Source organism: Castor canadensis, chromosome X (genome assembly GCF_047511655.1).
Source record: "Castor canadensis chromosome X, mCasCan1.hap1v2, whole genome shotgun sequence".
NCBI classification, from domain to species: domain Eukaryota; kingdom Metazoa; phylum Chordata; class Mammalia; order Rodentia; family Castoridae; genus Castor; species Castor canadensis.
In genome coordinates this window covers 2,096,503-2,109,546 of record NC_133405.1, presented here as the reverse complement: position 1 = coordinate 2,109,546, position 13,044 = coordinate 2,096,503, and the positions used below count along the sequence as shown (strand labels likewise).

At 51.4% G+C, this 13,044-nt stretch overlaps 1 protein-coding gene across 1 annotated transcript; it reads left to right on the top strand.

The window, feature by feature from the left end:
• Positions 1-8,845: 8,845 nt before the first annotated feature.
• On the top strand, positions 8,846-12,589 carry LOC109674927 (uncharacterized). Its single transcript, XM_074063570.1, has one exon. The coding sequence runs from the start codon at positions 8,894-8,896 to the stop codon at positions 12,587-12,589; it is 3,696 nt and encodes a 1,231-aa protein (XP_073919671.1). The 5' UTR covers positions 8,846-8,893.
• Positions 12,590-13,044: the final 455 nt, after the last annotated feature.

The following is a 13,044-nucleotide window of genomic DNA, read 5'->3' as shown; positions in this document are numbered from 1 at the left end:
AATAAGGTTGGCAAATTGTGCATGTCATGGAATGATTACAATACAAGTAAGTTGTCACAAAAATTAACATAAAGTTGTATACAGTATTCCCTATTACTTGTAATGATATGATCACCCTAATGTTGGCAATTTCTGTGTGATATTTGTTTCTTCACATGTGTGTTGCTGTCTCACATATCTTCCTTCCGTCTATGATGTACTATATAAAGTAAAAAATTCCATTGGTTTTAATATGACCCCAACTTTACTACAATTGAGACATTGTTCCATTCCATGATGTAGAATTTACCTCAAACGACAGAACACAACGAGGGTAAATGTGCATTCTCCCAAAGGCACTTGCAGCTCGGGTGTGGACACATGACCTGGTTTCCACCAATGACATGCCCTGCCAAGAGAATCTGAGGCTGAAGATAAGAAGAAGCAGTGTTCCACAGATCCCACTTGGATGGGCTGATGGTAGTGGTAGCAGTGGCACTTCCACTAGTTTTTCAAGGAGCAGAGGCAACTATGGTACTTGAGGCCCAGCTAAAGAGTATAGTGCAGCTGGTGCCCAGGCTCAGGTGACAACCACAGTGGAAAGCCCCCACAGCCCAGGACCCATGTACCTGCATGCAGCACTCCCTTCCCCAGATGCTTCTGAGATACCCCAGAGCCAATTCTCATGGCACCTCCACCAGTGAGTCTCTTTGTGTTGTGTGTTGCCAGGAACCTTAAGGGACCAGGACTCTGCAGATGCCATGTGATTCCCCACAGCTTTAAGTGCCCCCCTCCCTGGGATCAAGGATGCCATGTGCTCATGGTTTGCTCCTTAGACTCGGGCAGCTCATTAGAGAGTCCTTTCAGGCTCCTTTTCCTCCTCCCCTCCTTCATGGTGACCATTTGTTCATAGGCAGGTTTACAGGCTTCACATTATTCATGTATAGATGAGAGTATCTGGGCTCCACCAAATGATGCTTCCCTGGGAGAGTTTTGGTGCCATTTACTAACATAATGCTTCTCCAAAGACTGGGCTCGGGGGAATATCCTTATTGCTGCTGGAGACTTGTGGGTATTAAGGGTTATTATAATCTCAGTTATCTGTTGCTACGTAACAAATTACCTCCAGTGGTTTACCTGGGCGGTTCTAGCTTAGGGTAACTCAGCAGGTGACAGTCTTGTGGGCAGTCACCGAAGACCTGATTGGGGGTGAGGCAGGCCCACTTGAAGATACTCATGTGCTTGTTGGCAAGTGGCTCAGTTCCTCACCATAATGGGCCTCTCTATAAGGCTCTTCATGGCAGGGTTCTCCACAAAATCAGAGATCACTCAAGGGTGGGGAGAGAACAGGAGAGGAGAAGAGAGGAGAGGAGAGGAGAGGAGAAGGGAGGAGAGGAGAGGAGAGGAGGAGGGAGGAGAGGAGAGGAGAAGGGAGGAGAGGAGTGGAGAAGAGAGGAGAGGAGAGGAAAGGACAGGAGAGATCAAGAAACAAGCTGTGTTTTGGGTTGAGAGCCTACAGTCCTTCAAAGGGGGGAGAGTCAAAGAATTTGTGGCCCTAGATTTTAAATCATGTTTTTGGACATGCATGATAAATCGCGTCAGGTGGCATGAGAGGGGTGGGTTGGAGAAGAGAAAAATACTTGAAGCCAAGGGCTAGGTAGGGGCTCTTGCAATTGTCAAGGCCCAAGTGATCTTGTCAAGGAGAAGTCAGGCTTTGCCTTCAGCCATGGTGGGGTATCCCCTGTCAGACCAGCCAAGGGCCCAAGATTAAAAGCAAAACCTCCAGAAAGCACAAGGAACTAAGCAGTAGACGAAACACCACAGGAGAGTTGACATATGAAGGAAGGGACCAGCAGTAGGTGAGTTTCTTGCTCGTGGGTTTTGTGTGAGAGAGGGCCACAGAGGATGCCATGCTCAGTGTCTAAAACTCAGAGCAGACTTCAGGGTGACCACAGGAGAGGGAAAGTGAAAGGGCTGGTTGCCGAAAAGGCAGAAACGGACTGCGAGCCCCAAACGTGCTATATTAACTCTGTTCAAATCTCTGATTGATCCCAGAGCTATCCACAGACAGGGAGTGCTCCAAGAAAGAAACGGAGTGAACACGAATAGGAACTCTTCGGGGCACTTAGAATGAAATGAAGCATTGCCTATTCAACACGAAGAAGTTCTACTGAGTTCTCTCCAGAAACAATGGAAGCCAGGGGACGGTGGAACAGAATCTTGAAAGTGCTAAAGGCAGGTGTGAGTGTAGAGGGGACTCTTTAACCCAGAACTCTGTTTCTCCATCCAGGGCAAATGACCTTCAAGAATGAAGGCAAAATGAGGGCATTTTGAGACACGTGAAAGGTAGGAGCACTCATCAGCAGAGCTGTGCTAAAGGCAATGTTAAAAAGAAGTCAGTCATCTGAGGAAAAGGGGAAACCTTGACCTCTGGGTGGAAATGAAGCACAGAAGAAATGAGCAAATATTAAAAATATTCATCTGCTCTTCATTTCTACATAACCCATGGGACGGTTTAAATGAAATTTTAATAGTGCATTGCAGGATTTAAACCATGCACACTTACAAGATCTGATAAGATAGCCTGAAGGATGAGGTGAAATGGAAATGAATCCCCGTGGTGGGAAGGTTCTTAGGTTTATGTGAAGTGGCGTACCATGAATCATTAGTGGGCAGTGGAAATGAATGATGTATTTGGTTTTGTCCGTATGGACAAAGAAGATGGTGAAGTCAAAAAGAAGACAATTCAATGAAAACGGAATTCCAAAACATTTTGCTAACCTAGGCAGGAAAGAGGCAACCATGAGACCTAGGTAGATGGGACAGGCAGCAGAAGACTACACCTAAGCCCAGCCCTGTCAAAGTCCCACTACAAATGGAAATGGAAAGGCTTCTGTGTGGGGGAATGGAGATGGGGGGAGAGGAGGGAGATGGTGGTGGGGGAGAGGGAGAGGGTCTCCCATGAAAGTAAGGCAGGTGCTGTGCAGCTGAGCTACACTCCCAGCTGCAATGAAGTTGGACAGGCTGAAGAGCACAATGAGCAGGAAGGCGAGATGGCCGTCCAGAGAGGATGGCACAACGGAGGCTCTTCTGTCCCCGCGAGCGTGTCGCACAGAAGGAGTCCCATGGCGTGACTGAGGACGGTAGGAGGATGCACGAGGATGCGCCGTGCACCGCCCCCGTCCCCGTCCCCGTCCCGCTGGGGGTTCTGGGAGACGGAGAGGCTTCTGGGAGCTCCGAGAGCTGCACACGGTTCCAGGCCAGACCGCCTCGACGGAGGCGGGTTCTACCCGCCTTTCCAGCCTCTCCGTGTGGAACCGCGGCGTTACCCCGAGTGGAGAAAGTCAGCAGCGATTGGGGGCGGGGGAGGAGGGTGGGACCCCAGAATTCTCACGGGAGCACCTACAAGGGAGCGCGGAGCAGTCAAGGGCGAGGCGGGGAGCGCGGCTCTGGCGGGCGCCCTGATGGCGATGGCGGTTGGAGGGGGTCCCCGGATGGGGGTCCCCCTGTGGGGTCTGGGCGGCAGGAGGTGGGTGAGCTCCCGGCTCGGGCTGGGGTCGCTCTAGTGGCGGGCTCCTTGGGAGAGCCGGTTGGAGCGGGGACAACCTGGAGGTGTGGGGTAACGGACTGCCTGTCCACCGAGGCGGGCCTGCGTGGACGGGGGACGGGGGGAGGGACAACGGGGAGTCGCCGCCCCGCAAAGGGCGAAGGCGAGCGAGGCCGCAGGTGCCGAGGGCGTTGGGCAGCCGTGCGCATGCGCAAGCTCGCGAGCGCCCTGAGCGGAGGCGGTTGGCGGGAAGGCGGCACGTGTGGGGAGGGCTGTGCTCCAAGCACGTTGGCGGGCTGAGCCCCGGGGCCCTAGCTCTGGGGGCGACCGGGTCCACGGGCTGAGGGGCGGGCCACTGGCTTGGCTGGCAGGACGCAGGCAGGCAGGAATGGAGGAACTGAGGGCCCCCTGGCTGGCGTCAGCCTCAGTGTGGGGAGGCGCGCTTTCTCCTGGGTCTTCAGGTTGGGGCCCATTTCTGATGCTCTGGGCCGAGACACCTTGGGTGGCGGGGTGGGGATGGGGGTGGGGTAGGGGTGGCGCGTGAGCGGGATAGGATGGTAGACAGTGCCCTGGCTGACGGGTAGGGGCGGCTTCCTGGCCCGCCTGAGGTGACCACAGACAACTCTCTGCTGCTGGTGTGTGCGTGTGTGTGTAGGGGTGGACCCGTGGCACCCTGAGTGGCTATTAGAAAGGTTCCAGGTGCCTCTGGTGTCCACCCCCAAGACCCGTTGCATTCTTAGTCCTATGCATTAGTTGGGCAGGGGGTTTCATTGTGACATTTCCATAGCTGCTTGCAATGTACGTTGGTTAGATTCATCCCTCCTACATTCTTAAAGCAATTTCAACACCTTTCCTTGTTCTATTTCCATACAGATATGTGAAGTCCATATTGGCCCTCTCCGCTCACCCCCCCATCAGCACCCACCAGCAAACAGGACACCTGTTTCACATTCCCGTCCTTCGTTGTTAAGTGTATATTATTTGTTCATAGGGGTTTCCCTGTGGTAGTTCACACATGCATAGGCGGTACTTTAATCACATTAGCCCCCCCATTACTGTCTCTTTCCCATTCCCCCAGCCCCTATTATTTAACTGCTTTCAGTCTGTGTTGTTATGCCATCTCCACACAGAGATGCGACCTCTTTCGGTACTATTCACTCTCTAGCATTGTCTTTTCCTCTCCCGCCTCCCCCTACTCTCCTAAAACGCTCCCACCGTTACAAACATGTTCTCTTTCTCCATATGCACACATTTATCTTTTAGCTCTAGTCACCACATATGAGAGGGAACATGTGACCTGTGTCCTTCTGAGCCTGCCTTACTCTGCTTAACATGATCTCCAGTTCCATCCATTTACTTGCAAACCACATGATTCCATTCTTCCTGATGGCTGAATATTCCATTATGTAAACATAGCACATTTTCTTCTTCTTTCTTTTTTCTTTTGGCTGTTCTTTACATTTTCATTTGCATGTGTTAGTTGGACAGGGGGATTTCATTGTGATAGTTCCACATATGCTTAAAATATACCTTGGTTAGATTCCTCCCTTCCACTCTTCTCCCACACCCCAGTCTCCCTTTAAAGCAATTACAACAGGTCCCACTCTTCTATTTTCATACAAGTATATAGGGTCCATTGACCGTATTCGCCCTCCTTCCACCTCTCCCCTCACCCTCTCCCTCCCACTAGCTTCCCCTCCCCGAAAAGGACTCTTAGTGCACTCCTCTTCGTCATGTTGCTCAAAGGGGTTTCTCCGTGGTGTTTCACCCAGGAATATGTTTTCTTAATCTATTCATCAGTTGTAGGGCACATGGGCTGTTTCCATCTCTTGGCTGGTGTGAAGAGGGCAGCAATAAACATGGGTGTGCAAATGTCTCATTGTATCCTGGCTTACCTTCCGTCAGATACATAGCCAGGAGTGGGATCTCTGGATCGTATGGTAGCTCTCTTTTGAGTTTTCAGGACTTCCATACTGCTTTCCATAATGGGTGTACACGTGTACGTTCCCACCAGCAGTTTATAAGGGTTCCTCCCCCCCTCCCCACATCTTCACCAGCATTTGTCATTGTTTGTGTTCTTGACGATAGCCTTATAACATTGGGGTATGCTCCTTCTGTTCCTAGTTTCTTCAGAGCTTTTCCCATGAAAAGATGTTGAATTTTGTTAAAGACTTTTTCTGCATCAATTGAGATGATGGTGTCCCTGACTTTGTCCCTGATCCTGTTTATGGGAATACAACAGTATTACCTTTATTGATTTGTGAATGTTGAACCACTGTGCATTCCCAGAATGAAACCTACTTGATCATGCTGTATGATCGTTTTAATGTGTTGTGGGATTTAGTTTGCAAGTATTTCATTGAGGACTTTTTGTGTTCGTGTTCATCAAGGAAATTAGCCTATCACTTTCTTTTTTGACATGGCTCTACCTGGTTTTGGTATTAGGGTAATAATGACTTCGTAGAATGAGTTCGATAGCATTCCTCCCCGTTGTATGTTTTGGAATAGTTTGAGGAGCACTGTTAGTTCTTCTTTAAAGTCTGGTAGAATTCAGCAGTGAAATCATCTGGGCCAGGGCTTTTCTTTGTTGGGAGAGTTTCATTGTCCCCGTTTCAAACTCATTGCTTCTTACATATCTATTTATGTTGTTTGTGCCCTCTGCGTTCAATTTCGGAGGGTCACGTCTGTCGAGATATTTATCAGTTTCTTGTTGATTTCCCAATTTGCTGGAGTATAGGTTTTCAAAATATTCCCCTATGATCTTCTGAATTTCATTGGTGACTGTTGTAATAGTCCCTTTTTCTTCTCTGACTTTATTAATTTGCGTCTTCTCCTGTCTTCCTTTGGTTTGTTTGTCTCAAGGTTTCTCGATCTTATTTATCTTTTCAAAGGGACAGTCTTTTGTTCCATCAAATTGTTGTAGTGTTCCTTGGTCTCCTTTTCAGAAAATCCTGCCCGGATTTTCGTAATTTCTTTCCAGGTACTACTTTTGGGGAATGGCTTGTTGTTGTTTTTCTAAGTTTCAGGTGCAACCTCAGAAGGTCTATTTGAGATCTATCTGGTTTTCAGATGTGGGCACTCATGGACATGAACTTTCTTCTTGACACTGTCTTTGCTGTGTCCCACAAGTTCTGCTAAGTTGTGTTTTTGTTTCACTTGAATCTAGGAATTTCTCAATTTCTTTGGTGACCCATTGATCAACATCGTGTTGTTCAATGTCCATGAGTGTGAATGGTTTTTGTAGTTTTCCTGGCTATTGATTTTTAATTTTATTCCATTATGGCCTGTTAGGACACAGGGGATTATCTCGACTTTTTTGTATTTGTTGCGATTCGCTTTATGGCCTGAGATGTGATCTATTTTTGAGAAAGTCCCATGGGTTGCCGAGAAAAATGCTGCTATAGGATGGAATATTCTATAGATGTCTACTAAGTCCATTTCATCAGTGGTATTTTTTAGTTCCAGGCTGTCTTGGTCAATTTGGTGTCTGGATGTTCTGTCTGTTGGTGAGACTGGGGTGTTGCGATCTCCCACTACTATTGTATCTGGACCTATCTGTTCCTTTGTGCTCGGAAGTGTTTGTTTTATGAACTTGGGTGCACTGACGTTTGGTGCATATATATTTAGAATCGCTGTATCTTCTTGCTGGATTGTTCCTATCGTTCGTGCGTACTGACCTTCTTCAGCTCTTGTGGCCGATTCTTGCTTAAAATCTACTTCGTTCGACATGACAATAGCTCTTCCTGCTGTCCCTCAAGTTCCATATGCCTGGTATAACTTCTTCCATCCTTTCACTTTTACTTTGTGTGTGTCTTTGGTTGTGAGATGTGTTTCTTATAAGGAACAGATTATTGGCTCTTGCTTTTTGATCCAATCAGACAATCAGTGTCCTTTGACTGGAGAGTTGGGGACGTTTACATTTAGGGTTAGGATTGAGAGGCATTAACTGATATCCTGCATTTCTACTGTTCTTTTGTCTTCCGTGCTGAATCGGGAAAACTTGGTGGGCAGGCAAGCGGGAGGGAGGGGACGGCCCTGGACGTCAGCAGGGGTAAGGGCTGGGAGACAGAGTCGCTGGCTGAGTGGGAGTGGGATCCCTGCAGAAAGAAGGGGAGGCCATGTGGCTGCCTGGGCTGCCGTGGTGACCACAGACTCTCAGCTGCTACAGCTTGAAGTGGTGTGGGGGGAGGTGAGCTGGTGGGCCTTGGCCCTCTGCCCTTGCGTTCCAGTGTCCCTGTGGGTGTCTGTGTGGGTGGCAGTGGTGGGAGCGGACAGGACCGTGGCCTCTCAAGGACATACAGATTAATTACGGGGCATGTTGCACATTTACTTAGATATACCACACTGCAGAACGTCTTCAGAAGCCTTTCGCTGTGGTGAGCGCCTGGAGTCCCAGCTACTCAGGAGGCTGAGGCAGGAAGACAGCTGGAGCCCAGGAGTTCCAGGTCAGCCTGGGCAATATTGGGAGATTCCGTCTTAAGTTTCTTTGTCATGAATATAAAAGGATTGCACTTTTACTTCAGTTCTCTGAACGCAGGGATAATCTGTTTGCATCAATAAGAGATCAACAAGGATAACAGGTCTAAATATTTGCAATCCCGTAAGTCAAAGAAGAAACCATAAAGGAGCCTAGAAAATCTTTTGGACACAATAATGAAATATTACAACTTAAATAAAATTAGGGGGAGGCGACGAAAGCAGAAAGGGACCAATCGGGAAAAGGTACGGCTTTAAATGCTCCTATTAGGAAAGAAGAAGGAGTAACAGGATCAATGACCTAAGCGTGCACCTAAAGAAGCTAGAAAAACAGGAACAAAAGTAAATCCAAAAAGAGGCAAAGGAAGAAACTATACGCATAAGAGGTAATCGGTGACAGAAGACCACAAGACAGCTAACACACAGATGTTGGTTCTTTTTCAAAGAGTAACAATATTGATCAACTCTAACAGCACTGATCAAGACAAAAGAGAACAAGCACTGATCTCCACTTTCAGGAAGCAAGGGGGGAGTAATTATGAAGGTCATAGACACATGAAGAAATAATGAAGAAATATTAAGTACAAATTTATACAAAAATTTTGAAAACTTAGAAACTTGGGAATTCCTTGGGGGCGGGGCCAAAAGCAACTTACTAAACTGCCACTAGGTAAAGTAGAATGTAGGACTAGTACTGCATCTAATTTGTTATTTAAACCCGTCCTTAAAACCAAACAAAGTAGGGAGGTGGGGGAGCTTCTGGCCCCCGCAGTGTAGAGGACAACGGTGGGGGACACGACTGGGCTGTCTGGTACCAACATCCCTTTTCCCTCTTTGCACCCACAGGGCACCACAGAGACTGCGACAGTCAGCTCACAACCTTGTCCGATCATGCCCCCTTCCCCCAAGTGCACCGCCATGGCGCGGGCTATGCTGCAGGACTGGTGCAGGTGGATGGGCGCCAATGAGCAGCGCTCACTGCTCATCCTGGGCATCCCTGAAGACTGCCCGGAAGATGCATTCCAGGAGGCGGTGCAGGCTGCCCTGTGGCCCGTGGGCAGGTACCGAGTGCTGGGCAAGATGTTCAGAAAGGAACTCGGGGCCAGAGTCGCTTTGGTGGAGTTTGCTGAATATTTAAACCGAAGCTTGATCCCCCGACAGATACCAGGCCATGGGGGTCCGTGGACTGTGATCTTCCTGCCCCAGGCCCCCGATGCTGAGTTACAGGACAGCCCCGATTTCCCTGCTCAGCCCCAGGGCCAAGCAGTGGCAGGGGCTGTGGGTGAGACAGGGGCTACAGGTGAGGGAGGAGGCACGGGTCAGGATGCCACAGGTGAGAATGGAATACCATACGTACCAGGAGGTTCGGTTGAGGAACTATCAGCAGGTGTGGAAGGAGCTGCAGGAGGTGCAGGTGGGGCAGGGGAGGCAGGAGAATCAGGTGAGAAAGGGCTTGCTGGTGAGGCAGGAGATGCAGAGCAGGCAGGTGATGCAGGGGAGGAAGGAGCTACACGTGAGGCAGGTGAGGCAGGAGCTGCAGGTGAAGCAGGAGCTGCAGGTGAGAAAGGACCTGCAAGTGAAACAGGAGCTGCAGGTGATGCTGGGTTGACAGGGGATGCAAGTGTGAAAGGACCACCTACGGGAAAGGCAGGAGCTACAGGTGAGAAAGAACTTTCAGGGGAGGAAGGCGCTGCAGGGGAGGCAGAAGAATCTGGTGAGAAAGGTCCTGCAGGTGAGGCAGGAGCTCCAGGGGAGGCAGGTGATGCAGGGGAGGAAGGCGCTACAGGTGAGGCAGGTGTTTCAGGGCAGGCAGGTGATGCAGAGGAGGAAGGACCTACACGTGAGGCAGGTGAGTGCAGAGCTGTAGTTGAGGCTGGAGCTGCAGGTGAGGCAGGGGAATCAGGTGAGAAAGGACCTGCAAGTGAAACAGGAGTTGCAGGTGAAGCAGGAGATGCAGGGGAGACGTGGGATGAAGGTGAGCAAGGACTTGCAGGCAAGGAAGGAGCAGTAGTCCAGGCAGGAGCTACAGGTGAGGAAGGAACTGCAGGTGAGGCAGGTGATACAGGGGGGGAAGGAGTTACAGGTGAAGCAGATGAGAAAGAACCTGTGTGTGAATCCGGAGCTGCAGGTGAGGCCGGGGATTCAGGTGAGAAAGGACCTGCAAGTGAGGCAGGAGCGCCAGAGGAGGCAGGTGATACCTGGGAGGTAGGAGATTCAGGTGAAGCAGCTGAGAAAGGATCTGCAGATGAGGCAGGAGCTGCAGGTGGGGCAGGACATTCAGGTGAGAAAGGACTTGCAATTGAAACAGGAGCTGCTGGTGAGGCAGGAGATGCAGGGGAGACAGGGGATGCAAATAAGAAAGGTCCTGCAGGCAAGGAAGGAGCAGTAGGCAAGGCGGGAGAGTGTATTGAGAAAGGAGTTTCAGGTGAGGAAGGAACTGCAGGTGAGCCAGGAGTTGCACGAGAGAAAGTAAGTGCAGGTAAGGTAGAAGACACAGGCAAAGAGGCCATAGATCAGAAAGCAATAGCACTTGTGGCAGGGGGTACAATTCAGTTAGGAAATTCAGCTGATGAACGAGCTTCTGGAGCTGCAAGTGACAAAAGACTTGGAAGTGAAGAAGAAGCTACAGGAGAAAACGAATCTGCAGACGAAGAAGGAGCTGTAGGTGAAGCAGAAGCTGCAGGTGAGGCAGGGGCTGCAGTTCAAGATATACTTTCCAATGAAGAAGAAGGTCCAGATGAGAAAGGACCTGCAGGCAAAGAAGGAGCAGCAGGTGAGGCAGGAGTTGCAGGTGAGGAAGGAACTGAAGGTGAGGCAGAAGGTACGGGTGAGGAAGGAGCTGAGAAAAAGGAAGATATTGGAGTTGAGGCAATAGACACAAGCAAGGAAGTCTTAGGTGAGAAAGGATTACCAAGTGTGGCAGGAGTTTCATTTCAGGAAGGTGCTTCATATGAGGAAGGAACATCTGGAGAGGAAGGAGCTGAAAGAGAGTTAGGGACTGTGGGTGAGGCAGGACCAACAGGTGCTGCAGATGAAAGAACTGCAGATAAGCAAGGAGAGGCAGGAGAGGCAGGAGCTGAAGCTGTGGAAGAAGTCACAGGCAAAGTAGGAGACACAGGTGACAGAGATTTAGGTGATAAAGAAATACCACTTGTGGCAGAAGTTTCAGTTCAGGAAGGAGCTTCTTGTCAGGCAGATGCTGTAGGTGATACAGTAGCTACAGGGGATGGAGGGTCTGTAGATGAAGAAGAAACTTCTGCTGAGGCAGAAGGTGAAAATGAGGCAGGAACTGCAGGTGAGACAGAAGCTGCAGGTGAGGCCAGAGTGTCAGATGAGGAGGGAGCTGCAGGTGACATGGGATTTGCGGGTGTTATAGGAGCTGTGGGTGTGGCAGGAGCTGCAGGGGAGGCAGGGACTGCAGGGGAGGAAGGCGCCTTTGAGGCAGCAGGAGGGACACTTGGGGCAGGAGGATGGAGCCGGCAGTGGAGCCAGGCCCTGCAGCCTGTACTGGAAACCATGGCCTACCAGGAACTGAGAACCTTTTCAGGGACGCAAGAGCCAGGCCGTGAGGCAGAGTCCTTCGAGAGCTGGCTGGACCATGCCAATGACATGCTGTACCTGTGGCGCCACATATCAGAGAGGGAGAGGAGGAGGAGGCTGGTGGAGAGCTTGAGCGGCCCCGCCCTGGATCTCATGTGCGGGCTCCTGGAAGAACATCCGGACACCCCTGCACAGGACTGCCTGGCCACGCTCGTGCAGGCGTTTGGGAACAAGGACACCAAGGTGTCCGCGAGGCTGAAGTTCCTGACTTGCTCCCAGCGGCCTCGGGAGACTCTCTTTGCCTACGTGATGCGCCTGGAAGGCCTGCTGCAGATGGCCAGGGAGAAGGGAGCGATCCACCGAGCTATCGCAGACCAGCTGCGAGCCCGGCAGGTGCTGATGCGGGCCCGGCCGAACCAGATACTCCAGAACAACCTGAGGAGGATGCAGCTGGAGAGGAGGCTGCCTGGCTTCGTGGGGCTGCTGCGGCTTGTCCGGGAGACTGAGGTATGGGAGGCGCCCCTGGCTAGGAATGAGCAGTCCCGAAGAGAGGAAGGAGCCCAAGCGCACATTGGTGGGCTGGCTGCCGCCCAGGCAGCTGATGCTGAACCTGCCTCTGCCATTGATGAGACCTCCCAGGCCTCCCCTGCCAATGAAGATGCCGGTGAGCCTGCTCCTGACCCTGAGCACCCCGCTGAGGCTACCCCTGCTGCTGATGCTGCCACAAAGGCAGGCGCTGGCACTGGCACGGAAGAGGCCAAGGTCTCCCCTGCCACCCAGGAAGGAGACAATGCTTCTGCCTCTGCAGGCCTAAGCCAGGCAGGTTCCACAGAGGCTCCTGGAGGCCCCACCGCAGCCCAGATGGGCAGGGCTTCTGAGGAAGGCCCAGGGGTGCCTGGCTGGGGGCTGGAGAGCCTCACCAGGGCAGGAGAGCAGGAGGCCACTGAGGAGCCCACACTGGAGGAGCTCCAGGCCATCCTGGAGGAGTCGGGAAACGAGGATGGGGCAGGGGAGAGGAGTCACTCCGAGTCCTTTCCAGGCAAATAGTCTCAGAATGCCTCTCCTTCCAGGCAACAGAGCCCTGGAAGACGAAGGAGGCGGGGCCGGGGCTACCGCTCCAAAACAAACCCCTGTGTCCCCAGGGCCACCATCATCCCCAGCCCCTCTAAGTGTCCAGAATGACCACTATTTCCATCAAATGGGGCAGAGACAAGTGTCTTGCCCCATGGCACATCAACCCCAGTCTCAGCTCCAGACCTTGCCGAGTCAGGCAGCCTACCTGGAAACGCCCCTAGGGGGCCAGCCCTGGCCTAGATGAGGGCTCCCGAAGACATCTGCCTCTCACACAAGACTGGGAGACAAGTCAGAGGGAAAGAGGCCACCTGAAGGGTGCCAGCTGCTTGGCTCTCCCAGCAGGGAGACCCCACCCCATCCCATCCTGCATTCCTGGGCAGGCTGCTCCCTGTCCTGGGAAGCCCACCCTTATCTGTAAGCCCTTTAAG